Source organism: Amphiprion ocellaris, chromosome 1, assembly GCF_022539595.1.
Source record: "Amphiprion ocellaris isolate individual 3 ecotype Okinawa chromosome 1, ASM2253959v1, whole genome shotgun sequence".
NCBI classification, from domain to species: Eukaryota; Metazoa; Chordata; class Actinopteri; family Pomacentridae; genus Amphiprion; species Amphiprion ocellaris.
Genome location: NC_072766.1, coordinates 1,784,839 through 1,810,329, shown reverse-complemented (window position 1 = coordinate 1,810,329; position 25,491 = coordinate 1,784,839). Strand labels below are relative to the sequence as shown.

The following is a 25,491-nucleotide window of genomic DNA, read 5'->3' as shown; positions in this document are numbered from 1 at the left end:
AAATATAGTTATTTAAGTCATACTGTGATCTATGCAGCAGAAAAAAACTAAAAATAAATACATAAAGCACTCGACCTGAGAGCTGATTCTATTCAAATACAAAATAGAAGCATCTTCACTGCTGGTTTCTAACATTTGAACTTCACTCCACATTCAGTTTTAAGCTCATTTATGTCAAAAAACAACCTTTGTGTTGTTGGAATGACTGAAGTTTTTCATCTGTAGTGAAGTGAGATGATCCCAGTTAGAGTTGGTTCAGACTGAGGATCTCTAAAAGCAGCCTTCACACCTTTAAAAGTCACTACACAGATCTTTTAGGATCCTGCTCACTGACTTTATATTCCTGTGTTCAATATGTGAAGGACAGCAGAATAAAACGTTCCATCTTGTGACGTTCCCTGTTTTTTGTTTCGTTCTATTTTCCAGCTAAAGGGAAGCGAGTTCAGCCGTCCTGGTCTCCACCAGCAGGAACCGACGTTCCTCAGCTCCGTCTCTACAACAGCCTGACCAGAGCGAAGGTAGGAAAGATTCTTAATGTCAGTAAATATTCATGTTTCTGGAGATATCCAGCAACTGTCTGGGCAAATAAACCTCTACACTGGAAAAAAATGCCCTCTCAAAACAAGAAAAAAAAACTTATTTCAAGGAACTTTTACCTTGAAATAAATGAAAAAATATGCCAATAGAACAAGTGAAAAATGTCTTGGTAAGATTTCTTGAAATAAGATATGATATTTAGAATATTGAGATCTTAAAATTAGCTGGGAAACTTATTTTAAGCTCTATTTTACCAGGATTGTCAAGCTTAGGTGTCTTCAAATAAGCCAGATATGCTAAAAAAAAAATAGCAGTTTTTCACTCAAAAATAGATTTTTGCTTTCATGTAACCTAATTTGACATGTATTAACCCTCCTGTTGTCCTCATTTACAGGCACCAAAAAATATTGTTTCCTTGTCTGAAAAAATCTAAAAAATCAGCAAAAAAATTTCCCAAATTTCTGAAAATTTGCAAAACCTTCAGGAATAAAATTCCAATTATTCCTTAAAAGTTTCCCTTAAAAGTTTTATTTTTAAATAATCCCCCAAATTTGGCAAGAAAATTCTTGTAAATATTTTCAAAAAATGAGTAAAAATCTTCCAAAAAAATCCTAAAAATATCTAAAATGATTCCATATATATCAGTAAAACTTCTGATATGTTCTTTAAGAACATTCAGAAAAACATCAACCAAAATCCAGTAAAATTTGCTGGATTTTGGTTGATTTTTTGTAAATGTTCTTAAGAAACATTTTTAACATTTCTTTTTTTCCACCAAAAAATGTTCAGAGATTTCCCAAAAATGTTGAAAATGTGGACATCAGAAGTTTCACTGTGAATTTTTTTTTTTCCCCACATTTTCAAACTTTAAAACGGGTTAATTTTGACCCACAGGACAACACGAGGGTTAAACTTATTTTGAGTTTTCTTGTAAAATTCAACTCAAAACAAGATAATTTCAAGATTGTTTGACTTAACAAGATATTTAAGATGCATTGTCTTAAAACAAGTCCCTCCATCTGCTGAAATGTCTCTTGTTAAGTGACTTTATCTTAAGTGTAAGATGGAGCACAGAGCAGCAGCTTCAATCTTACATGCTTCACGTCAGTTTAGATTCTCAGTAATGGAGCTTTTCCACCAGCACCTACTAGGCTCAACTCTACTGGGTTTGTGAGGTTTTCCATCAGGACATAGTACCTGGGACCAGCTACTATTTTAGTTCCTACTGGGTCGGGGTTCCCAGCGAGCTGAGTGGAGCCCATAATGTGACGTCTACAGAGTGCAGTGTAATGGAAAACGACCTAAACTGAGTCCAGTCGAACCGAGTAGATGCTAGTGGAAAAGCGCCTTAATTTTCTCTCTTTAATGGAGTCTTTAAAACACGTTGTTTCTGTATTTTTATTCACTTTGAGCAGTTTGAGACATAAAATTTCTTTTATTTTCTCCACAAGCTGAATGTAAGATGATGTGTTTCATCCTTCGTGTGTTTGTGAGGATTTAAAAGGTGAAACTATCAGTTCAGACCTGAATAAAGGACAATTATCAGATTATCAGAACCCGGATAGGAAAATAATAAAGTACCACGATAATTATTGATTATTTAGCGGACGATGGGAAACATCCAGAACTATCCTACAACTTCTAATAAAGCTTTTATTTCTCTATTCTTTAGCTGTACTTAACAGTTTGGAGGATAAAGAAAGCCACGATTTACGTATATTTTAATATTTCTGATGAATAAAAATGCTTTTAATACGTCTTTAAATGAAAGTCTAGTTTCCAAATGTGAAAGTTGTGAAGAGTGACAGTAAAAAAAACCCATAAGATCCAGTTATGACCTAAAAATCCAAATAAACATAATTAAATATACCAGAAATGATGACATTTGAAGTTTATCATTCTTGGTATTATTGGATTTACTTGATCATAAATATGTTCTTTGAAATGTTTATTCATTAGTTTTTTGAAACTGAAAGTCAAAATTTAACCACAAAAAACCCAAAAACCCCCACTGTGAATCGCTTTAATCCACTCACTGCGTTTCTATCTTTCTGTCATTTCATGGCATCCGTTGTTTGTCCTTTTTACTCCTGTTTTACCTCTCTGTGTTTTATTCTGTGTATTTTAATTTGTCTTATGTGACTAAACTAAACTCTGTCTGAGTTTATTGAAGCTCCTTCCAGTAGGATTGAGTGAATGTTTCTAATTTTTCTCTGGTCCAGGAGCCGTTTGTTCCCCAGAGAGGTAACAGGGTGACGTGGTACTGCTGCGGTCCTACCGTGTACGATGCGTCACACATGGGTCACGCCAGGTAAACACACGGAGATAAACGTCACACAGCCACAATTTGTTGTGGTCTGTAGCCGCATTTTAATGTTTAATCTGCTCCTCTGTGCAGATCCTACATTTCCTTTGACATCCTGCGGAGGACGCTGAGCGATTACTTCAAGTACGACGTCTTCTACTGCATAAACATCACCGACATCGACGACAAAGTAAGGACGGGTGGAGTTTAAAATGCACTCATAAGTCTTATTTCTTTGTATTCTGCAAGTCTTAAATGTTCTTTATTTCAGTTTTCTTAAAAAAAAAATAAAAAAATCTTAGGATATTAAAGAATCTTTAAACTTTTATTAAAAAAAAATTTTTATAACAAAAAGTGACCCAGAAATCTCTCTGTATGTAAATCAAAGTTGTGACAATGAAAATAAATTATTTTGTTTGCTAGCTTCAAAGCTAACCCCTAATTTGATGAGTCGTAATCAGGAGCGATTTTAAGTGAAGTAATGATTATTAACCCTCGTGTCGTCCTGCTGGTCAAAATTGACCCGTTCTAAAGTTTGAAAATGCGGAAAAAAATATATTTTCACAGTGAAACTTCTAATGTCCACATTTTCAACATTTTTAGGAAATCTTTGAACATTTTTTAGTAGAAAAAGGAAATTTTAAAAATGTTTCTTTAAGAACATTCACAAAAAATCAACCAAAATCCAGCAAATTTCACTGGATTTTGGTTGATTTTCATGTGAATATTCTTCAAGAAAATAGAAGTTTTACTGATATAAATGTAATCACTTTAGATATTTTTAGGGTTTTTTACTCATTTTTTAAAAAATATTTACAAGAATTTTCTTGCCAAATTTGGGGGATTTATTGTGTTTTTTTTAATAAAACTTTGAAGGGAAATTTTTAGGGAATTATTGGAATTTTCTTCCTGAAGTTTTTGCAAATTTTCTGAAGTTTAGGGATTTTTTTTGCTGATTTTTTTGGGATTTTTTTCAGACAAGGAAACAATATTTTTTGGTGCCCATAAATGAAGACAACAGGAGGGTTAAATGATGGTGATGGTGTGTTTACAGCTGTTTGCAGCTGGGTGGCTGGTTTCGGTCTCTTTGGGCTTCATGGTTGCATTTCTCTGTTTCAGATCATTAAACGAGCTCGACAGAATTATCTTCTGGAGCAGTACAAGGAGAAAAAACCTCAACCTGCTCAGATCCTGCAGGACGTCCTGAGCGCCAGAGGGGTGAGAATAAACGAATAAATAGCCTCTGATACCGTCCATGTCCCTGAAATGTTTAGTCTCATGTCTGTGGAGAGAAGGATGTTTAAAATGATTAATATGAAAATCATCTTTATTTAAAAAGCTGCAAGAAGCTTGTATAAAAAAACCGCATTTATGTCAAACACCGTTTAAATAATCAGGAATTCTCACTTAGTTATGATTATATTTGGTCATTACTCAGATTTGTGTTGTTTTTCTAAATACTAACTTTGGTAGAAAAAAATATTTTGAAGGTTAAACAACAAACTACATTTACCTCCATGTTGGATCTGAATAAATCTTTCTAAAAATCCCAGTTTAGGTAAAAAAAAAAAAAAAAAAAAAAAAAAAGCTCAAAAATAACAGAAAGTCTGTCGTTCCTGTTGGTTTCCCTCTGACGTCTGTTTGGGAAGCAGAGACTAGTTAAAGTTAAATTAAAATTAAAAGTTAAATTAAACACAACATGAACAGGGAATTTATCCACTCTATTAACCCTCCTGTTGTCCTCATTTATGGGCACCAAAAAATATTGTTTCCTTGTCTGAAAAAATCCAAAAATTCAGCGAAAATTTTCTGAAAATTTGCAGAGCCTTCAGAAAGAAAATTCCAATAATTCCTTAAAAATTTCCCTTAAAAAATTTATTTTAAAAAATTCCCCAAATTTGGCAAGAAAATTCTTGTAAATATTTTCAAAAAATGAGTAAGAATCTTCCAAAAAATCCTAAAAATATCTAAAGTGATTCCATATATATCAGTGAAACTTCTAATATTTTCTTTAAGAACATTCACATAAAAATCAACCAAAATCCAGCGAAATTCGCTGGATTTTTGGTTGATTATTTTTGTGAATTTTCTTAAGTAACATTTTTAGCATTTCTTTTTTTCCACCAAAAAATGTTCAAAGATTTCCAAAAAATGTTGAAAATGTGGACATCAGAAGTTTCACTGTGAAAATATATATTTTTTTCCCACATTTTCAAACTTTAAAACGGGTCAATTTTGACCCGCAGGACGACACGAGGGTTAATCAGAGGCACTTTATTTCAAACACAACTCTCAAAAGTCCAACTGTCAGATGTTAAATCATAAATGATGTTATAATAATAATAATAAGAAGAAGAAGAAATGTATTTATAAATAAATGATAGAACTGGATGCTTCGGTGCAGCTTTTTCTTTGTCTTTCTTTCTCCTGAATCCTCCTGCTGTGCTTCTTTCCAGCCCTTTCAGGCCAGCCTGGCTTCGACCTCAGACCCTGATAAGAAGCAGATGATGGAGCGGCTGGACGCTGCTGTAGCCGACGCTCTGGAGCCCCTGCAGGGGGCGCTGGAGAGCAAAGCAGCAGATGTTCAACCTCTGGCCCAGGTGAGATGAAGAAGAGAGCTTTGATTATTTACCGTAGATCATATTTTAAAGTTTATTTGAACTTTTCTCCACAGTAACTGAACTTTTAACCCTTGTATTGTCCTGCGGGTGAAATTGACCCATTTTAAAATTTGAAAATGTGGGAAAAAAAACATTTTCACACTGAAAACTTCCACATTTTCAACATTTTTGGGAAATTTTTAAACATTTTTTTGGTGGAAAAAAAAGAAATGTTAAAAACAAATCAACCAAAATCTGGCGAATTTCGCTGGATTTTGGTTCATTTTTTTCTGAATGTTCCTAAAGAAAATATTAGAACTTTTACTAATACATGACTTTAGATATTTTTAGGATTTTTTTTCGGAAGATTTTTATTCATTTTTTGAAAATAATTATAATTTTATTTTATTTTTTTAATTTTTATTTCTCACCAAATTTGGGGATTTTTTTTTGCTGAATTTTTGGATTTTTTTCAGACGAGGGAACAATATTTTTAGTGCTCGTAAATGAGGGCAACAGGAGGGTTAAAGTGACTCAACCTGTGAAGTCTGAATTTATCGGGTTTCTGCTTCGTTAAAGTTGTTTTAATTTTCATTCAACGAGGCGATGAGGTGGCAGCATAATCCATAAAAGAAATGATTAATTATCCCTGATGAGAGGTCAATAAAGTTTATCTTCATCCAGAACTCCTGCTTCAAGTTCTGTGGAAATATGAACCTTTGATTAACCTTTAAATTAAACTTTTTAATTGTTATCTCAGCTGATTGATCTAATCTACATTTCAAATATGGAACACAAAAGAGGAACTATTTCTGTGGAAAAATGATGAATTTAGGACTGAAGGAAAAGTTGGTTATAAATGTATCTTTCAATTTCAAGTCTTTATGAATATTATTATTATTTAATGTATAATAGATATTTAATTCTGTGTTTCCTCCACATGTTTTACATCCTAAACATGTCTTATTTAATGTACATGGATAGATATTTACTTTTCTCTTTCCCAGGCGCTGCTGGAGAGCTCCAAAGACCTGCTGGCCGACTGGTTGGACAAACAGTTTGGAAGTCAAGTCACAGAGAATTCAATCTTCTCCATCCTCCCCAAGTACTGGGAGGGAGAGTATCATAAAGACATGGAGGCCCTGAACGTACGTAGAAAAACTGGTTTTATTTGATTTGCAACGCCAAAAAAATCAGCCTTGATTTCCACCCTTAAAGGTTAAAATATGTGGAAACCAAAGCATCAAACTCTAGTCAGATGTTTTCATCCCCATCTGTTAGTTTAATTAAAAATAAAATAGATTTTATAATAATAAATTTTATTTATAAAGCGCTTTTCCAATAACTCAAAGACATTTTAGAACCTGTTTCCAGGTATTTTTCACCCTCTAACCACAGTAAAACACTTTATTTATTGAGAAACTGCTGATGTTACAGTTGCTACCATTCAGTGTCTCAGAAACGATCAAATATTTGATAAACATGAGGGGAAAAATAAATATCAGCATGATTAAAAAAATAAATATCAACATAAGTAGAAAAATAAATATCAGCGTGAGGAGAAAAATATCAGCATGAGGAGAAAAATTAATATCAGCGTGAGTAGAAAAATATCAGCATAAGTAAAAAAATAAATATCAGCATGAGTACAATACAATACAATACAATGCAATGACTTTATTAATCCCCGAAGGGAAATTCAATTTCAAATTCAAAAAAAAGAGTACACTGTTTCCCTGCAGGTTCTCTCTCCTGACGTTGCAGAAATGCATTAGAATATATTTAAAAAATCTTAAAATAAATGTTTCCCTGCAGGTGCTTCCTCCTGACGCTGCAGAAATGTATTAAAATGTATTTTAAAAAATCTTAAAATAAACGTTTACCTGCTGTTTCCCTGCAGGTTCTTCCTCCTGACGATGCAGAAATGTATTAAAATGTATTTAAAAAATCTTAAAATAAATGTTTACCTGCTGTTTCCCTGCAGGTTCTCCCTCCTGACGTCCTGACTCGGGTCAGTGAGTACGTTCCTGAGATCGTGGAGTTTGTGAAGAAGATCGTCTCCAACGGTTACGGGTGAGGAAGAAACCAGCAATGTTTGTAGTATTTCTGATTATTATCAGGCTCTTATAAAGCCGTGAAGTTGTAGTTATTCTAATTAGAGCTGGGACTTTAACACGTTAATTTCGATGAATTAATTACAGCAAAAATACCGAGTTAAAAGAAATAAGGCATGTAATCGCACCTTTATCAGTTCCCTCATTTCTGGCACACCGGTAACTCTGATAAACACTCCAGCCCAGTAGGTGGCGGTAATGCACTTAAAGTCTGTTTGTAGCCATGAAGAAGAAGCACAGGAAACACTGAGTGAAGTCGGGCACTGGTGAACAGTGAAGGAAGATGAGATTGAGCTTGTGGGTCAGAAAGTTTTCTTTTAAACATCTTCCTGATGGCAGCTTGGATAAAAGCCTGGTTGTGTGTAAATTGTACAACAAAGAGTTTTCTGATCACTGCATCACTTCAAGCCGACGGTATCACCTCAATGTAAAACATGTTGCTGTTAGCACCAGAGCTAACGTTAGCTACGAGTCATGCTAACGGTGTAGCCATCCCATAATAGACCACTTTTCTAGACAGTGCTTGAGTTGACAGAAAGTCTGAAAATGTTGAATAAAATCGCTATAATTGCACTTAGATTTGCAGTAATCTGTGAATGTAGCAGACAGATGAAAAATGCAGATAAACAGAAATGAAACATTTTTGTAGTTTAAGTTTTTACTCCTCCAAGACCTCGGCGGTGTAAACTTAAACCACAATAATGTCTGTCTTTTATTAACCTACCTATGAACTTTTCGTTTCTGAAAAAAAAACTATTTGTTTATAAATAAAAATGTATATTTCTGAAAACAACCATCACAATGACACCATTTATCAGACCCAGAAACTCTAAAAACAGAGTAAATCTGTGGATTTTCAACTTTCTGAAGGTCCTTGAACTACATATGCTGATGTTATGTCTAGTGATGGCTGATCGAGGCTTTGTTGAAGCTTCGACACTTCATTCAAAACATGGTTCATTACTCGAGGCCTCAATGACACACACAGCTCGAGTAGGACATCTAGTGGTCAATAAAATGAAGTGCAATCAAGACGTGGTCGTTGGTTTATGGATTGTTTTGGACATACACACATTCCTCTTTGACTACACTAGATGATTGTATAGGTTCTAGTGGACACAAAAATAATATTACTAGTAATAATAATGACAATAACTATTGAAGAGCACGTTTCTTATTTGCCATGTTTGTCTGTAACCTATATACTCTTCACTTATATTCTGTGTTATGAAACATTTAAACGGTGCTGCTACATTCATGAGATGCTCTACAAATACAGACTGATGTCATTTTCACATGGGGCTGGTGCAAATAAAGATTATATGGTTTATTATGGATTTTGGCAAAGATTTTGGGGTTTATTGGTAAAGAGGTCAGTAAAGAGGGTGTGTTTATGTAACTGGTTAAGAATTTTTATTGAGAAATAATTTATCAACAGTTTTGGGACTCAAGCAGTTCCTTCTTTTACTCACTATCTCCCCAGCTTTAGAAAAAAAAAACCTGTTCACACGGCACAGATGAGGCTGAGGTACACAGGAAATGTTTGGCTCCATTGTACAAGTTTGGGTAAATGGTTTTGTGGGTTGCCCAGTTAAGCCAGTGGGTCTGCCGTTCTTTCTACAATTGCATTCGCTGTGGCGCTTTGCATTTGTCAGGCTCTACTTGCATCTTCGTCCAATAGGCTCCACAGTTGAACTGAAAAATATTGAAGATCATCATCATCATCACCAGAAATGTCAGTCATTCCCTATTCAGAAGAGAAAAAAGAATACCTGTGGAAGGTGCTGCTGGTGGTGGAGGACGAGGCTGCGGTGGTGCTTGTGACGTAGATGACTGCTGCTTGGTATTCTTTATGTTAATTGTTGTGCATTCTGTTATTAAACGTTCTTTCACACTGGCTGCCACTCTGATTGGTGAATCCAAAAGTTTTGAACTGCAGAGCCACAAGTGTAGCAACAGCCAGTGAACTGTTCTTTTCTTTGGTTTGTAGTCTGTCAGCTAAGCACCTGACAAGGTTCTGTGCCAGGTGTTGTGTCATGGGGGTGGTGAGTTGGGAAAATATATATATATATATATATATATATATATATATATATATATATATATATATATATATATATATATATATATATATATATATATAAAAAAAATCTATTTTCTACGAAATACGAAATCTGACATACTACTAACTCTCAAAGCAAATCACGGCAACAACAGCAAAAAAAACAACCTACTCTGCGAAAAACAATTCAAATGAACGACACTAAATAGGGATCTCCTATCCCGGAACACTCTCGATCCCGCTGAGTGAGTCACATAACAAACCGAACCAATCAGGTGATTCAAAGCAGTTGAGTGCTTCAAACGTCACTGAAGTGATTCAAACATCCCGAGTCACGTGACCAAACCACGCCTCGGCACAGTGGCTCGATACGTTTGCTTCATGAGCTACAGCGCATGTGTCGAAGCCTCCGGTATCAGAGGATCATCACTAGTTATGTCCCATACAGTGGGAAAACTGAACTAAATCCAGGCTTTAAATCATCATTGTTTCTAAATTGTATTAATTTTAATATTTTAAATGTAAAATTATAACCATGTATATGTCTATCAGTCCCTCCAGGATTTCAGGGCGTTTTTCCAGATTGTTTCTCCCTAAAATGTCTGAATTCACGGCAGCTTTTCTAAAAAATTGTGATGTAAGTTGCAATGTTTTAAGCTTATTTGTTGTGATGGACAAAATTGTAAGGTGGTGCAGAATTCATGGAGATTGGATGAATTTGCGCAATCACAATATTGCGGATTCCTGGAGGGACTGGTCTATTCATTGATTCATCTGTCAACCAAAAGTTATTTGAATTGAAAAACTTCACTTATTGTGTCAATTATTGCTATTTGACAAAAATGCAATTTATCGCGATTAATTGATTACAAAGCCTGTAATTAATTAGATACATTTTTTTTCAATGTGTCCCACCAGTAATTCTAATTAGTAGTTTCTGTCTGCAGGTACGAGTCCAACGGCTCGGTTTACTTCAACACCTCTAAGTTTGACTCCAGCCCACAGCACTCATACGCCAAGCTGGTTCCGGAGGCCGTGGGAGACCAGAAAGCTCTGCAGGAGGGAGAAGGTTTCTACGTTTTTCGCATGTTGGAAAGGAAAAGACAGAATGTCACATTATCGTCCTGAAACTGGAGCAGTGTTCTGTTCAGTTGGCCTGCAGGAACCAAACGAGTCTGAACAGTAGAATGGCGTTACTTTTAAACCGACAGCTGAATAAGAAAGGATGGGTTTTACCTTTATATGTTTCCACTGCATCTGACGTGTGATGACGCATTCCTTTTTTATGGTCGGCCACGTGATAAAAAAGGACACGTCATCACACTACAGACAACGCTCTGAAGAAGACGGCAGATGCAGGTGAAACATGTCAGCAAAGTGAAACCATACTTTCCTTATTCAGCTGTCAGTTTAAAAGTAGTGCTATTCTGTAATAAAAAATGACAAAATGAACATAATCCAACCAATCTGAACAGCATCAGCATTTCTCTGTAGATGATCTAAATCCTTCTGGCCTTATTATTATCCTAAATGAATCCTGAATCAACATAAAGCTCTGGTTTCTGCAGGATGTTGAATTATTCCAACCTGATTAGAATAAACTGATAACAGACTCAGAACAAACCAGATGCTCATATTTCTATGATTTATAAAACAAAACTAAATCAGTTGGTTCCAGCATAAATTCATGTCAGAAGAGTTCCACCTACTGCCTGAAACTTCTGAACATCTACCATATCTGAAAATATCTATATTTATAGTTCCAGCCAGTTCCTGCTTGTGTCTCATTTCTGTGTTTTAATCTCAAATTCTGATGATTAAAGTAGTAAAAATGCACATTTTACTGCTGAAAACTGCAGGCAGATATCCATAAAAACAGCACAGGGATATAACATGATCGATGTGTTCTCCAGGGACACGTTCCATGTTTTCTGACCTTCTCTCTGTGTTTCTGCTCCACAGGTGACCTGAGCATCTCTGCTGACAGGTTAAGTGAGAAGAAGTCCCAGAATGACTTTGCCTTGTGGAAAGCCTCCAAACCTGGAGAACCTTCCTGGGACTCTCCATGGGGGAAGGTCAGATTTCATCATATTAAACTTTAAATAAGAAGGGATCATCTGTAGCCTTCATTTAAATATTTAATTTGATCCAGACAGGAGAAAGGGAAGGTTTGATCTCCCCCATTAAGTTTGATTAATGGAAGAGTTTAATCAGAAAATTAATCTGCAGTTTGTTTGATCATTTCTGAGCTTTTTGAGCAGAAACAGATTGTCTCTGATCTCAGAGTCTAAAATGGAAGAAATTACTGCTTTAAGTTGCTATATTTGATGATAAATTTAATATCTTTAGACCGTTTGTCAAACAAAATAACACAACTGACTGAATACCAAATAACAGAGGGCCTTTTTACTGTTCTGTCACATTTTATTGATCAGTGATTGGTCAATGATTGATCAGTGATTGGTCAATGATTGATCAGTGATTGGTCAATGATTGATCAGTGATTGGTCAGTGATCATGAGCAATGGATCAGTGATTGATTAGTGATTGATCAATGATTAATCTGCAATTGGTCTGTTATTAACCAGTGATTGACCAACAATTGATCAGTCATTGATCCGTGATTGATCAACGATCGATCAATGATTGATCAGCGATTGACTGGTTATTGATTGGTGATTGTTTAGCGATTGACCAGTGATTGATTAGTGATTCATCAATGATTGGTCAGTGATTGACTGGTGATGATCAGTGATTGACCAGTGATTGATCAATGATTGATCCGTAATTGGTCCGTTATTTACCAGTGATTGATCAATGATGGATCAGTGATTGACCAACAATTTATCAGTGATTGGTCAGCGATTGATCAGTGATTGGTCAGTGATGGCCAGTGATTAATTTGTGATTGATCAGTGTGTTTTTTTGGACAGGGGCGTCCTGGATGGCACATCGAATGTTCAGCCATGGCCGGCTCCATCCTGGGGGAGTCGATGGACATCCACGGCGGAGGGTTTGATCTCCGGTTCCCTCATCACGACAACGAGCTGGCTCAGTCTGAGGTCCACACTGAAAGCCTGCACAGAGAACATTTCTGGGATGTATTTCATTCCTTCTCCAGTCTAACGGAGAGTTTTTCCTCTTGTAGGCGTTCTTTGAGAACGATCACTGGGTGCGTTACTTCCTCCACACCGGACATCTGACCATCGCTGGCTGTAAGATGTCCAAGTCTCTGAAGAACTTCATCACCATTAAGGACGCCTTGGCCAAGAACACAGGTCACTCTTCTGCTGCATTCAGCTGTTCCTGGGCGTTTCTTTTAACTCCTGTTACATTTTTACTCTCTGTGGGCCCATTTTTCACTGCATTATGAAGTCACACAGAACAACCAGAGCTAGAAGTAGAGAGAACTCAGACGTGTCTTTTATTTAGTCTGACTCACTTATAATGCCATAAATAATGACAGTAACAGGGTGAGGGTTAACATCTAGGAATGAAGAACTTCTATTTTTTTACAGAATCTGTTCAGAGCAAAGGTTTATTTTGGAGGATTTTAAGATAAACATTGAGGATAAATGGACTTTGATGAAATATCACGATTTTCAGGTTAGATTTGAATTATTTTTCTGGCAGCTGCTCAGGTGAAGAACCAACAGTTTTTCTGTTTTTACAGTTTCTTGCTAATAACGCGTCCGTTTTAGTGATTTGTCTTTAATTTATTTTAAAGATGGTTTTCCTTTTAAACCACCAGAGGGTGTAACATTTTGACGTGATTGTTAGAAAAGCTTGATGAAAATATTAAGCAGCAGTTTAATAATTAATTAGTTTGTCTGTCAGTAAGAAAAGCTTCTAAAAAGTAGAAACTATTAATGTAGTTGCAGCTTTTTTTTTGTTATATTTGACAGTAAATTTAATATCTTTGATCAGAAAAAGCCTCAGAAGATAAAACTCCATTCAGACCTGCTGGTATGTTTGAGATTCAGCGGTTTAGGGTCTTTTTATGGGTTTATTTGTGCTTGTTCACAGTCAGTCTGACTTTAGTTCTCTGTAAATAATTAAACTGATAAGAAAAGGTCTCGGTGAAGAAGGAACTACATTAAGGCCTTTAAATCAGCCACTGATTTCCTTGATTTCCTTCTTTTAATGAAGAAATCATGAAGATCAATGCTTTATGTTGGGAACCAGCCATCAGAAACCAGCTTTGTGCTGTTCTTTTTGGTTTTTATAACAAGCCTGTCATGTGCAAATGAAGCCTAAATGAATGAACTCCTTCTGGAACATATGTCTGGTTTCTATTTGGATATCGCATGATGTAAATAAATGACAGGACGGATCTTTTCCCAGTTGTTTCCTCCTGACTAGATCTTTGCTGGTGTAATTGTAGAACTGTAGGATGTCTCAAGTTACACTGGAAAAAAAAACTTATTTCAAGGAACTTTTACCTTGAAATAAGTGAAAAAATCTGCCAATAGAACAAGTGAAAAATGTCTTGGTAAGATTTCTTGAAATAAGATATGATATTTAGAATATTGAGATCTTAAAATTAGCTGGGAAAACTTATTTTAAGCTCTATTTTACCAGGATTGTCAAGCTTAGGTGTCTTCAAATAAGCCACATATGCTAAAAAATAGCAGTTTTTCACTCAAAAATATATTTTTTATTATAGCGGCACTTCTCTAGATTTCAGACCATCTTGTACTTCAAATAAGATTACAAAGATTAATTGAAGCATTTTCAGATGTGTCTTCTCACAGTTAGCTAGAAATCCTAATATTTAGTCGTATTTTCACAGCATTTATTGTGTTTTAGGGTCAGCCAGCGATGCCCAAAATCAGCTGTTTTTAACTCAAAAATAGACATTTGCTTTTTAAACATTCATGCTGAGTACTAAATTTAAGATGTATTTGACTTATTTTAGGTTGTATAACAGCGACATGACTCTAGATTTAAGACCAGCTTGTCCTTGAAACAAGATTAAAAAGTGTGATTTAAGCATTTTAAGTTATCTGTCCACATACAGTTGGATGAAAATACATTAGTTGTAAATATGACCGTGGTTCTTCCTCCCTCATTTAGAAATAACTCAAATCAAGTCAAGTGTATTTCTTAAATCCAGATTGTGTAGCTTCTACAAATAACACCTCAGCTTGGAAAATGTCTGAAAAGTAAAATGAACCTTGTTTCTTGTAAAATACAACTCAGAACAAGATCATTTCAGGATTGTTTGACTTAACAAGATATTTCAGATGCATTGTCTTAAAACAAGTCCCTCCATCTGCTGAAATGTCACTTGTTAAGTGAATTTATCTTAAATCAAGTGGGATGAGACATTTAGACTAAAAATAAGACACACAGACTTGGTAAGATTTTGAGTTTTTGCAGTGTAGAATAGAAACATCTAACATTCACTGCGTTCGTGTCCCGGCAGCCCGGCAGCTCCGTCTGGCGTTCCTCATGCATTCCTGGAAGGACACTCTGGACTATTCCTCCAACACCATGGAGTCGGCCGTCCAGTACGAGAAGTTCATGAACGTGGGTGAAGATGGGACTGATGTTAGTCTAGAGTTCGGAGGTGGTTTCACTCCTGACGGGGTTTTTTTTTCTGCCTCTTTACATTCAAACAGGAGTTCTTCCTGAACGTGAAGGACATCCTGAGAGCTCCTACCGATGTCACCGGTCAGTTTGAGAAGTGGGAGGAAGCCGAGGTGGAGCTCAACAACAGGTGAGGCAGAAAAGACGAGGAACTGGAGGTTTTATAACAGCAGAAAAACCTCTGGAACAGATTTAACCTGCTGGAATCTTCACTAAACGGTTCATTTTAAACCTCGTGTCGTCCTGCGGGTCAAATTGACCTGGTTTAAAGTTTGAAAATGGGGAGAAAAAAAATATATTTTCACAGTGAAACTTCTGATGTCCACATTTTCAACATTTCTGGGAAATCTTTGAACATTTTTTGGTGGAAAAAAAGAAATGTTAAAAATGTTTCTTCAGAACATTCACATAAAAATCAACCAAAATCCAGCGAGTTTCACTGGATTTTGGTAGATTTTTTTTGAAAATGTGGACATCAGAAGTTTCACTGTGAAAATATTTATTTTTCCATATTTTCAAACTTTGAAACGGGTCAATTTTGACCCTCAGGACGACAGGAAGGTTAAGAACATTCACGTTCTTAAAGAAATTATTAGAACTTTTACTGATATATATGGAATCACTTTAGATATTTTAAAGATTTTGTGAAAGATTTTTACTCATTTTTAAAAAAATCTTTACAAAAGTTTCTTGGTCAAATTTGAGGGATATCTATATATATATACCTTTTAAGGGAAACTTTTAAGGAATTATTAGAATTTTCTTCCTGAAGGTTTTGCAAATTTTCAGAAATTTGGGGAATTTTTTTGCTGAATTTTTGGATTTTTTTTCAGACAAGGAAACAATATTTTTTGTTTCCCGTAAATGAAAACAACAGGAAGGTTAACAGAAGTGGCGTCAAAAAAAAAGAGCGTTTGTTCGATTCTTAGTGCACTTTTTACTTCACAAAGACACGACATCTGAATACCTTAATCCAGATTAGTTTCCTTAAAAATCCCTTCCTGTGTGCTTTCTGCACTCGCTACAGTAGAACCATAAGAACAGGTCAGGACTAAAAGACATTTGTTTGGTCTGCAGTTTCTACGACAGGAAAGCTGCCGTCCACGAGGCTCTCTGCGACAACATCGACACCCGGACCGCCATGGAGGAGATGAGGGTTCTGGTGGGTCAGAGCAACAGCTACGTCGCCAGCAGGAAGAACGCCAAGCTGAGGCCGAACCGGCTGCTGATGGAGAGCATCGCCGTCTACCTCACCAACATGCTGAAGGTCTGTTTACACACCCAGCTGTCGTCTTACATACAGAACAACCAGCTGTTATCATCAGCATATCATCGTCCAGTTATTATCATCAGAATACCCACTGATCAGCTGAGCAACAACCAAGAAACCCATTCCTTCAAAAGTTATAGAACACCCGAGTTTAGAGCAGCACGTCTGAAATGTCTTAGAAATGATTTAAAAGTGGTCTGTCTTAACCCTTGTGTCGTCCTGCGGGTCAAATTGACCCGTTTTAAAGTTTGAAAATGTGGAAAAAATATATATTTTCACAGTGAAACTTCTGATGTCCACATTTTCAACATTTCTGGGAAATCTTTGAACATGTTTTGGTGGGAAAAAAGAAATGTTAAAAAAAAAAAATGTTTCTGAAGAACATTCACAAAAAAATCAACCGAAATCCAAAATCCATTCTTTATCCTCTGACTTAATTCTTTATTTACTGACTTTATTCTTTATCCTCTTACTGACTTTATTCTTTATCCTCTTACTTTATTCTTTATTTACTGACTTTATTCTTTATCCTCTTACTTTATTCTTCATGTACTGACTTTATTATTTATCCTCTTACTTTATTCTTCATGTACTGACTTTATTATTTATCCTCTGACTTTATTCTTTATTTACTGACTTTATTCTTTATCCTCTTGACTTTATTCTTTATTTGCTGACTTTATTCCTCATCCTCTGACTTTATTCTTTATTTACTGACTTTATTCTTCATCCTCTGACTTTATTCTTTACTCACTGACTTTATTCTGTTGCTGTTGTCCAGATATTTGGTGCCATTGAAGGATCCGACCCGATTGGTTTCCCTGTTGGAGGACAGGATCAGAGCGTGGATGTGAGGAAACACGTTTCACAGTTTTTGTTTTTGAAACCTGCTTGTTTTGTCGTTCTGTTATCATGATGAATGTGCTGCTTGTTAGTATTTTCTCAGGAATCAGAACCTCTCGTTAAATCATTCTATTTAGCAGAGCTTTAGCTTCCTTCATGCGACTCACTCTGTGTTTTTAAATGTAGTTCCACTGACTGGCTAAAAATCTGCTTTTTCTGAACCGATGTGCAGCTGGAGAGCACCGTGATGCCGTACCTCTCCGTGCTGTCGGACTTCAGGGAGAACGTACGGAAAATCGCCCGAGAGCAGAAAGGTGAGGACCTGTTAATATAAGAGCTTTAACTGACCAGAGAAAATCTATATCTAATATTTATTAATATATGATATATCTAAATAATAATAAACCTCTGCAGTGATGGAGCTGCTGCAGCTCTGCGACGATGTCCGTGACGAAACATTACCAGAGCTGGGAGTCCGACTGGAAGATCATGAAGGTTTCTTTAATATTCTGTCCTTGACAACAAAAATAAAGCCTTTTATTTCCTCGTAAACTGATGAAACTGTGACCTGCAGGTTTGCCTACTGTGGTGAAACTGGTGGACAAGGAGACCTTACTGAAGGAGAAAGAGGAGAAGAAGAAGGTGAGAGACCATCAGAAATGAATAGAAGAACCCCAGATTTACTGTAAGTGTGACATAGTCCATGAGCCTGGACCCACCATCTCCAGTATCGGTACCACTCAAGGTGACTGATTCTTTCAGGTCTTTTTAACCAGCTATATGTCTCTAGTTTACATTTTGATATGATGCTGTTGCAGACTCACAGCTTAATGAATGTTATCACTGGTTTAATGGACACAATGAAAGGATCTGAGACAAAAGTCCAATTCAACAGGATTATTCCTCATTATGAAAAAATAAGAAACGCCACACATCATCATCTGTGTTAATAACTTTACAGCACAGAACAATATGACAACAAAGTGGAGACTGAGAAAGATTTCACTGCTATGGCAACAAGATTGTCTGTGACAAAAACAACAAACAGAATGACAAAAATGAGACAAAGAACAACAAGAACAAGACACAAAATGACAGAAATGACACACAAAACGACAATAACAAGACACAAAATGACAAAAACGCAACACAAAATGACAAAAACAAGACACAAAACGACAGAAACAACACGCAAAACAACAAAAACAAGACCCTAAATGACAAAGCAAGAAACAAAACGACAAAACCAAGACGCAAAAAGACAAAAACAAGACAGAAAACGACAGAAACAAGACAGAAAACAAGACATAAAATGACAAAAATGAGACACAAAGTGACCAAAACAAATAAGCATGAAAAGAAAGTACAAACAAGAAATGCCTTCATCTGGGTCTGATGTTTATTAGAATATATTAGCCTTTTCTCAAGCAGTTTCATTTGATTATTGACTCATATTAGATGTGATCTTTGCAGACAGTGAGGTTTAAATGAATTGTACCATACAGCAGTTATGGTGAATGTGATTATTGACTCATATTAGATGTGATCTTTGCAGGCAGTGAGGTTTAAATGAATTGTACCATACAGCGGTTATGGTGAATGTGATTATTGACTCATATTAGATGTGATCTTTGCAGACAGTGAGGTTTAAATGAATTGTACCATACAGCAGTTATGGTGAATGTGATTATTGACTCATATTAGATGTGATCTTTGCAGACAGTGAGGTTTAAATGAATTGTACCATACAGCAGTTATGGTGAATGTGATTATTGACTCATATTAGATGTGATCTTTGCAGACAGTGAGGTTTAAATGAATTGTACCATACAGCAGTTATGGTGAATGTGACCGTTTCACTAATCAGTGATAAAGCTGCCAGTATGGAAAGACTCTCACATCCTGATGTACTCATGATAACCCAACGTACATTTTAGTAGCACTTAGGTTTGGTCACCTGAGATGGTTCCAGTATCTGGTCTGGCCCATGGACTAATAGAATGAGTTTCCTCCTTTAAGTCTGTCTGTTCTCATTCCCTCATTAAAAACTCAAACCAGCACGTTTTCTGCAACAGTTAACCCTGAAACCTGTGAACCAGGAGGATTCTTTTTATCGTATGTGGAGCTGAGGAGTCATTTTGAACCTTTTTTCACAGATTGAAGAGGAAAAGAAAAAGAAGAAGGAAGAAGCTGCCAGGAAGAAACAGGAACAGGAGGTCAGACTGACGTCTCCATAAAACACATGTTCTGTTATTAAAAATAAAAATAAAATTATTTAATAACCTAATAATTAGGGCTGGGACTTTAACACGTTAATTTCGATTAATTAACCCTCGTGTCGTCCTGCGAGTCAAAATTGACCCGTTTTAAAGTTTGAAAATGTGGGGAAAAAATGTATTTTCACAGTGAAACTTCTGATGTCCACATTTTCAACATTTTTGGGAAAACTTGGAGAATTTTTTGGTGGAAATAAAAACAAATGTTAATATGTTTCTTTAAGAACATTTACATAAAAATCAACCAAAATCCAGTGAATTTTGCTGGATTTTGCTTGATTTTTATGTGAATGTTCTTAAAGAAAATATTAGAAGTTTTACTGTTATATGTAATCACTTTAGATATTTTTAGGATTTCCAAATTTGGGGGATTTTTAAAAATAAAACTTTTAAGGAATTCTTGGAATTTTCTTCCTGAAGGTTTTGCAAATTTTCAGAAATTTGGGGAATTTTTTTTTTGTCAGACAAGGAAACATTATTTTTTTGTGCCCGTAAATGAGGACAATAAAAGGGTTAATTAGATAAATTTTTTTAATCGCGTCCCACCACTAATTCTAATTAGTAGTTTCTGTCTGCAGGTACGAGGTACAGTTTACTTCAACACCTCCAATTTTAACTCCAGCCCACAGCACTTTTTAATCATGTCCCACCACTACTACTAATCCATAAAACAGATGTTGTGTTATAAATACTTTAATAATCTAATAATCCATAAAACAGATATTTTAATGCGTCTAATCATGTTGGTGTTCATGGTTTTGGTCTTCCAGATGGCCAAACTGGCCAAGATGAAGACGCCTCCATGTGAGATGTTTCGCTGTGAAACGGACAAATATTCCAGTTTTGATGAAACGGTAAATCCCTCAAGAGCTTTTCAAGAAATATGTGTTCAAATTGCTCATTTTATTTGAGGAAACATAAAGTTTAGCATCATATTTAGTTATTAAAAGCAACAAATAGCTGCAGCATAACAGCTGGAAACAGCTGCTGTTCTGACTTTAGCCTTTTAAAATGACAAAAGATTGATTGATAGCTGCAGCTCTAGAAGGAAAACGGACAGATATTCCAGTTTTGATGAAATGGTGAATCCCTCAAGAGCTTTCAAGAACTATTTCAATCATGACAGCATTGATGTTTACAGGTGAAGTCGGTCTCGTCTGAACTAATACTGGTAATTTCTAGATGCTATCATCTACAGTAAACTGTGCTTTAGGTCACAGAGAGTCTTTCAGACGCCTTCTGGAGAGCAGATTTTACCCCTCGTGTCGTCCTGCAGGTCAAAATTCACCCATTTTAAAGTTTGAAAATGTGGGAAAAAACATATTTTCACAGTGAAACTTCTGATATCCACATTTTCAACATTTTTGGGAAATCTTTGAACATTTTTTGGTGGAAAAAAAATGTTAAAAATGTTTCTTAAGAACATTCACATAAAAATCAACCAAAATCCAGCGAATTTCACTGGATTGTGGGTGATTTTTATGTGAATGTTCTTAAAGAAAATATTAGAAGTTTTACTGATATATATGGAATCACTTTAGATATTTTTAGTATTTTTTGGAAGATTTTTACTCATTTTTTGAAAATATTTACAAGAATTTTCTTGCCAAATTTGGGGGATTTTTTAAAAAATAAAATTAAGGGAAACTTTTAAGGAATTATTGGAATTTTATTGGAAACAATATTTTTTGATGCCCGTAAATGAGGACAACAGGAGGGTTAAAGCGAAATAATGATAGAAATCTGTGTTACTCCTGCAGATTCTGGTTTTAAGAGAACAGACTTAAGACTTCGGGTCTTCATTTTTATGTTTGTCTGTTTTATTGAATGATTTTCTCAAAAAAAAAAACTCCTTTAAATGTCCAGATCATAAAATCTGACCAACCATTAAAAACCTAAAGCTGTTCTTGTTGTCTGCAGGGTTTTCCCACCCATGATGCTGAAGGGAAGGAGCTCAGTAAAGGACAAGCCAAGAAGCTGCGTAAACTTTACGAGGCTCAGGAGAAGCTTCACAGCGAGTATCTTCAGATGAACCAGAACGGAAATTGACAGACCAGAACATCCATCCACTCCCCTGCAGAATAAAAGCTACCGGCTCACCGTTTGTCTCCTGTTCATCTTGTTCTGGATCAGAAAACAGGGGTTTTTGTTGTTTATTCTTTCAGACTGACGATTACAGGTAACCATGCATAATTTTTCAAAATAAGAGCAGGAAGAACTCAGCGACAGAAACAGACTTTTTTCTTTCTCTGTTGACTTTGGTCGACGTTCACATCAGCAGAACTCTGTTGGAGGTTTGACTGAAACTCCACCGGTTGGTTCGAGGATTAAAGGAACTTTTTGCTACAAATGGAAGCTCCCGCACACACAGGTGACAAATTAAAAGAAAAACCAACATCAAGTGTTTTAGTGAAGTGATTTTCCACCGTGAACCTTCATCGTGGATTCTCCAGGTCTCTGCTGGAATAATGAACATAGAATCTGTCACATATGTTCAGCGTTTTCCTTTAATTTGTCACCTGCTTTTTGGCTGAAGGCACTAGAGCTGCAGCTCATGATTATTTTTAGAACAGATTAATCTGCAGACTATTTCCACAATTCGTTTTGTCTGCAGAAGTCAAGAAAATAAAGGAAATTAACATTATCATCACTTCCAACCCAAGAAGCTTGTTCAAATTGCTCATTTTATTTGAGGAAACAAAGTTTATCATTATATTTAGTTATTAAAAGCAAAAAATAGTTGCAGCATAACAGCTGGAAACGGCTGCTGTTGGGACTTTAACCTTTTAAAATGACAAAAGATTGATTGATAGCTGCAGCTCTAGAAGGAAACTGTAAGAAAAACCAGTCCTGAATCTACTGCTGGAGCTGGTTGAATTATTGTGGAATTAGATTTGTGCCACTTTTATCAAATAACATTACAATAAATCTAAAAAATTTAAATCCCACATGTGAAGTTTGGGTCCGAACTGCCAACATAATCCAGGCAACAGAAAAAGTCTAATGAGAGAAAAACAAGCAGAAAAAACTGAAAAAGAACCAAAGAGACGACTCTTTTCTCTTAAAGTCGTATTTTTATTTGATATAAAAATGTTTGATTAAATCAACACAAATCTGATGGGTTGGTTTTGGGATTTGCATTTTTGGACCTTTTAGTAGAAAAAGTCTCACTTTTTACAACAACAAAAAAACAGCATCTTTTACAGACTCACGCAAGCAAAATCATCAGAAATCTACGTTTAAACAGAACTAATACCATAAAAGACACATTGAGGTGCATTTTTACATCAGTTAGGTAAAAAACCAGACATTGGATGAAATGCAGAAGTATATTTTTTAAAAGTACCATTTTAATGGTGATAACACTTTTTAGTGAAGTAGAAAAGAAACTCTTCTGTGTTTTCTGATTTTACTGCTGAACCTGCAACGTTTTAGATCATTTCTCAAGCATTCCTTATTTTATTTAGAAAAGAATATCTTTTATTTTCGGGTCATTTGATCACATTAATTTTAATTTATCTGCCATGAATATTACTAAACTTCCCATAGAAATGCGTTTCAACTATTTAAAAATAATCCTACTTTGGAAAACATACATTTGAGAATCTACCAACAAAAAACCACCAGACAGGATAAAACTACATTAATACAGAATCTCAGTGGTGGACATTAATGGCTAATTAACCCTCATGTCGTCCTGCGGGTCAAAATTGACCTGGTTTAAAGTCTGAAAATGTGGGGAAAAAAATATATTTTCACAGTGAAACTTCTGATGTCCACATTTTAATTTTTGGGGGAAATCTTTGAATATTTTTTGGTGGAAAAAAAATGTTTAAAATATCTCTTAACAACATTCACATAAAATCACATAAAAATTTATGTGAATGTTCTTAAGAAAATATTAGAAGTTTTACTGATATATATGGAATCACTTTAGATATTTTTAGGATTTTTTTGGACATACTTTACTAATTTTTTGAAAATATTCACAAGAATTTTCTTGCCAAATTTGGGGGATTTTTTTGAAATAAAACTTTTAAGGGAAACTTTTAAGGAATTGTTGGGTTTTTTTTCCTGAAGGTTTTGCAAATTTACAGAAATTTGGGGAATTTTTTTGCTGAATTTTTGGATTTTTTTCAGACAAGGAAACAATATTTTTAGGTGCAAGTAAATGAGGACAACTGGAGGGTTAATCAAACTTGGATATTCATTGTTGTTTAATTTCTGTCAAACTTTCAGGACGTTTAGTTGCTAAATATCCTGAAATCCTAAATTTCAAATGAATCCAGTAAAAAATGATTGATGAGGATTCAAAAAACTTCAACCTTAACAAGGGATTTTGATCAAAGATTTTAGATTTTTTGGAAGAGAATCATGAACATGTCGGGTTAAGGTTCGGAAGAAGTGAGCTGCCCTGGAATGACCCTTAATTACTAGATAATCTTTAAAAAATAAGGCTCATATTATTCTATGTGTTTCTGTTAAACCTGCAGCTTTTTAGTACATAAATGCATTGGCCTGTTTTTAAAACCTACAGTCTCGTTAATAGAAGAGGAAATAGTGCGTTTACTGAGGGCCTACTTTCAGCTGCGGAATGATACACATTTAGTAAAGATTCTACCGATGATTTGTGATAAAAGCTAAAACTATCAGCAGATGGTGCTTTAAAAGTGGGCAGCTGACAGATTTAACCTCCTGGAAACCAGATGACCAGGAGCTTTTTATTCCTTCGCCGTCCATCGTTAGGGTTTTGTATTTTTGTTAATTAATGCAGATTTGATTTAGGAAGGAGCATTTAAAAAAAAAAAAAAAAAAAAAAAAGAAGCGCTGATTCCTGGTGGAGGCCAGCTTTGTGTTTAAACCCTTTAATGCCAGATAATTATCATTACTGCACACAGTAGAAAAACATCTAGATTTATTTTGATATCTTCATGTCTGCTGTCTCAATAAAGGCTTGAACTGGATCAGTATGAGTGTTTAATTCTTATATTTTCAGCGTGCTGCTGGTGGAAAGTCCTTAAATGCATTCATTCATGCTGAGTTGTTTAAAGACAATTGAATATTTGAATATTTACTTTTTTACTACTTTATTTATAGTTCATAATTAATCGCTGTAGTTTTTTCATACCATTGCAATATTTTTAGTGGTTAAGTTGCTTTAAAGTTCAGTTAAATATAATACTATAATATTTATTAATCATGCATTTACTACAACATGTAATTTATTATACAGTCTATGGTAATAGATATAATATAATACAGTCTATGGTAATAGATATATAATATAAATAATATAATATAATATAATATAACATAAAGTAATATAATACAATACAGTCTGTGGTAATAGATATAATAAATATAATGTAATAAATGTAATGCAATACAATACAATACAATACAATATAATATAATATAATATAATATAATATAATACAGAATAATATAATATAATACAATATAATGCAATATAATACAATATAATATAATATAATGTAATATAATGTAATATAATATAATATAATACAATACAATACAATATAATACAATATAATATAATATAATATAATATAATATAATATAATATAATATAATATAATATAATATAATATAATACAGTATGGTAATGAACCACGGGGTCTTATTTTATCTGGGCTTTTACTACAATAAGTTAAATATATATATTTATGCCATTTTACTTACCGGTAACTGCTGGTGGAAGTGAATATTTCTGTATTGTTGAAATTATTTTAATTTCTTGTTTTTAATTTTAAAATATAACAATAATTTCGATTATTGAAAAATTTTAAACGCGAACACTCGACCTTTGACTTCAGGCTCTCAGCCAATCAGAAGCGTCCTCCCTCCAGCTGCGTCCAATCAGATTTGCCG

The 25,491-nt window shown here is 34.9% G+C and overlaps 1 protein-coding gene across 2 annotated transcripts in view; it reads left to right on the top strand.

Annotated features, from left to right (window-relative positions):
• Positions 1–24,563, top strand: part of cars1 (cysteinyl-tRNA synthetase 1) — a 32,343-nt gene extending 7,780 nt beyond the window's left edge. For both annotated transcript variants that reach the window (XM_023263958.3, XM_023263957.3), the window contains 21 exons: positions 427–518; positions 2,760–2,848; positions 2,936–3,032; positions 3,962–4,060; positions 5,299–5,442; positions 6,450–6,590; positions 7,427–7,515; positions 10,566–10,687; positions 11,581–11,693; positions 12,552–12,680; positions 12,767–12,896; positions 15,047–15,150; positions 15,243–15,340; positions 16,288–16,477; positions 17,262–17,330; positions 17,556–17,637; positions 17,738–17,818; positions 17,898–17,965; positions 19,480–19,539; positions 20,370–20,453; positions 21,520–24,563. In XM_023263958.3, the coding sequence (XP_023119726.1) occupies positions 427–518; positions 2,760–2,848; positions 2,936–3,032; positions 3,962–4,060; positions 5,299–5,442; positions 6,450–6,590; positions 7,427–7,515; positions 10,566–10,687; positions 11,581–11,693; positions 12,552–12,680; positions 12,767–12,896; positions 15,047–15,150; positions 15,243–15,340; positions 16,288–16,477; positions 17,262–17,330; positions 17,556–17,637; positions 17,738–17,818; positions 17,898–17,965; positions 19,480–19,539; positions 20,370–20,453; positions 21,520–21,648 (2,210 nt within the window). In that variant the 3' untranslated portion in view covers positions 21,649–24,563. The remainder of the gene's footprint in view (positions 1–426; positions 519–2,759; positions 2,849–2,935; positions 3,033–3,961; positions 4,061–5,298; positions 5,443–6,449; positions 6,591–7,426; positions 7,516–10,565; positions 10,688–11,580; positions 11,694–12,551; positions 12,681–12,766; positions 12,897–15,046; positions 15,151–15,242; positions 15,341–16,287; positions 16,478–17,261; positions 17,331–17,555; positions 17,638–17,737; positions 17,819–17,897; positions 17,966–19,479; positions 19,540–20,369; positions 20,454–21,519) is intronic.
• Positions 24,564–25,491: the final 928 nt, after the last annotated feature.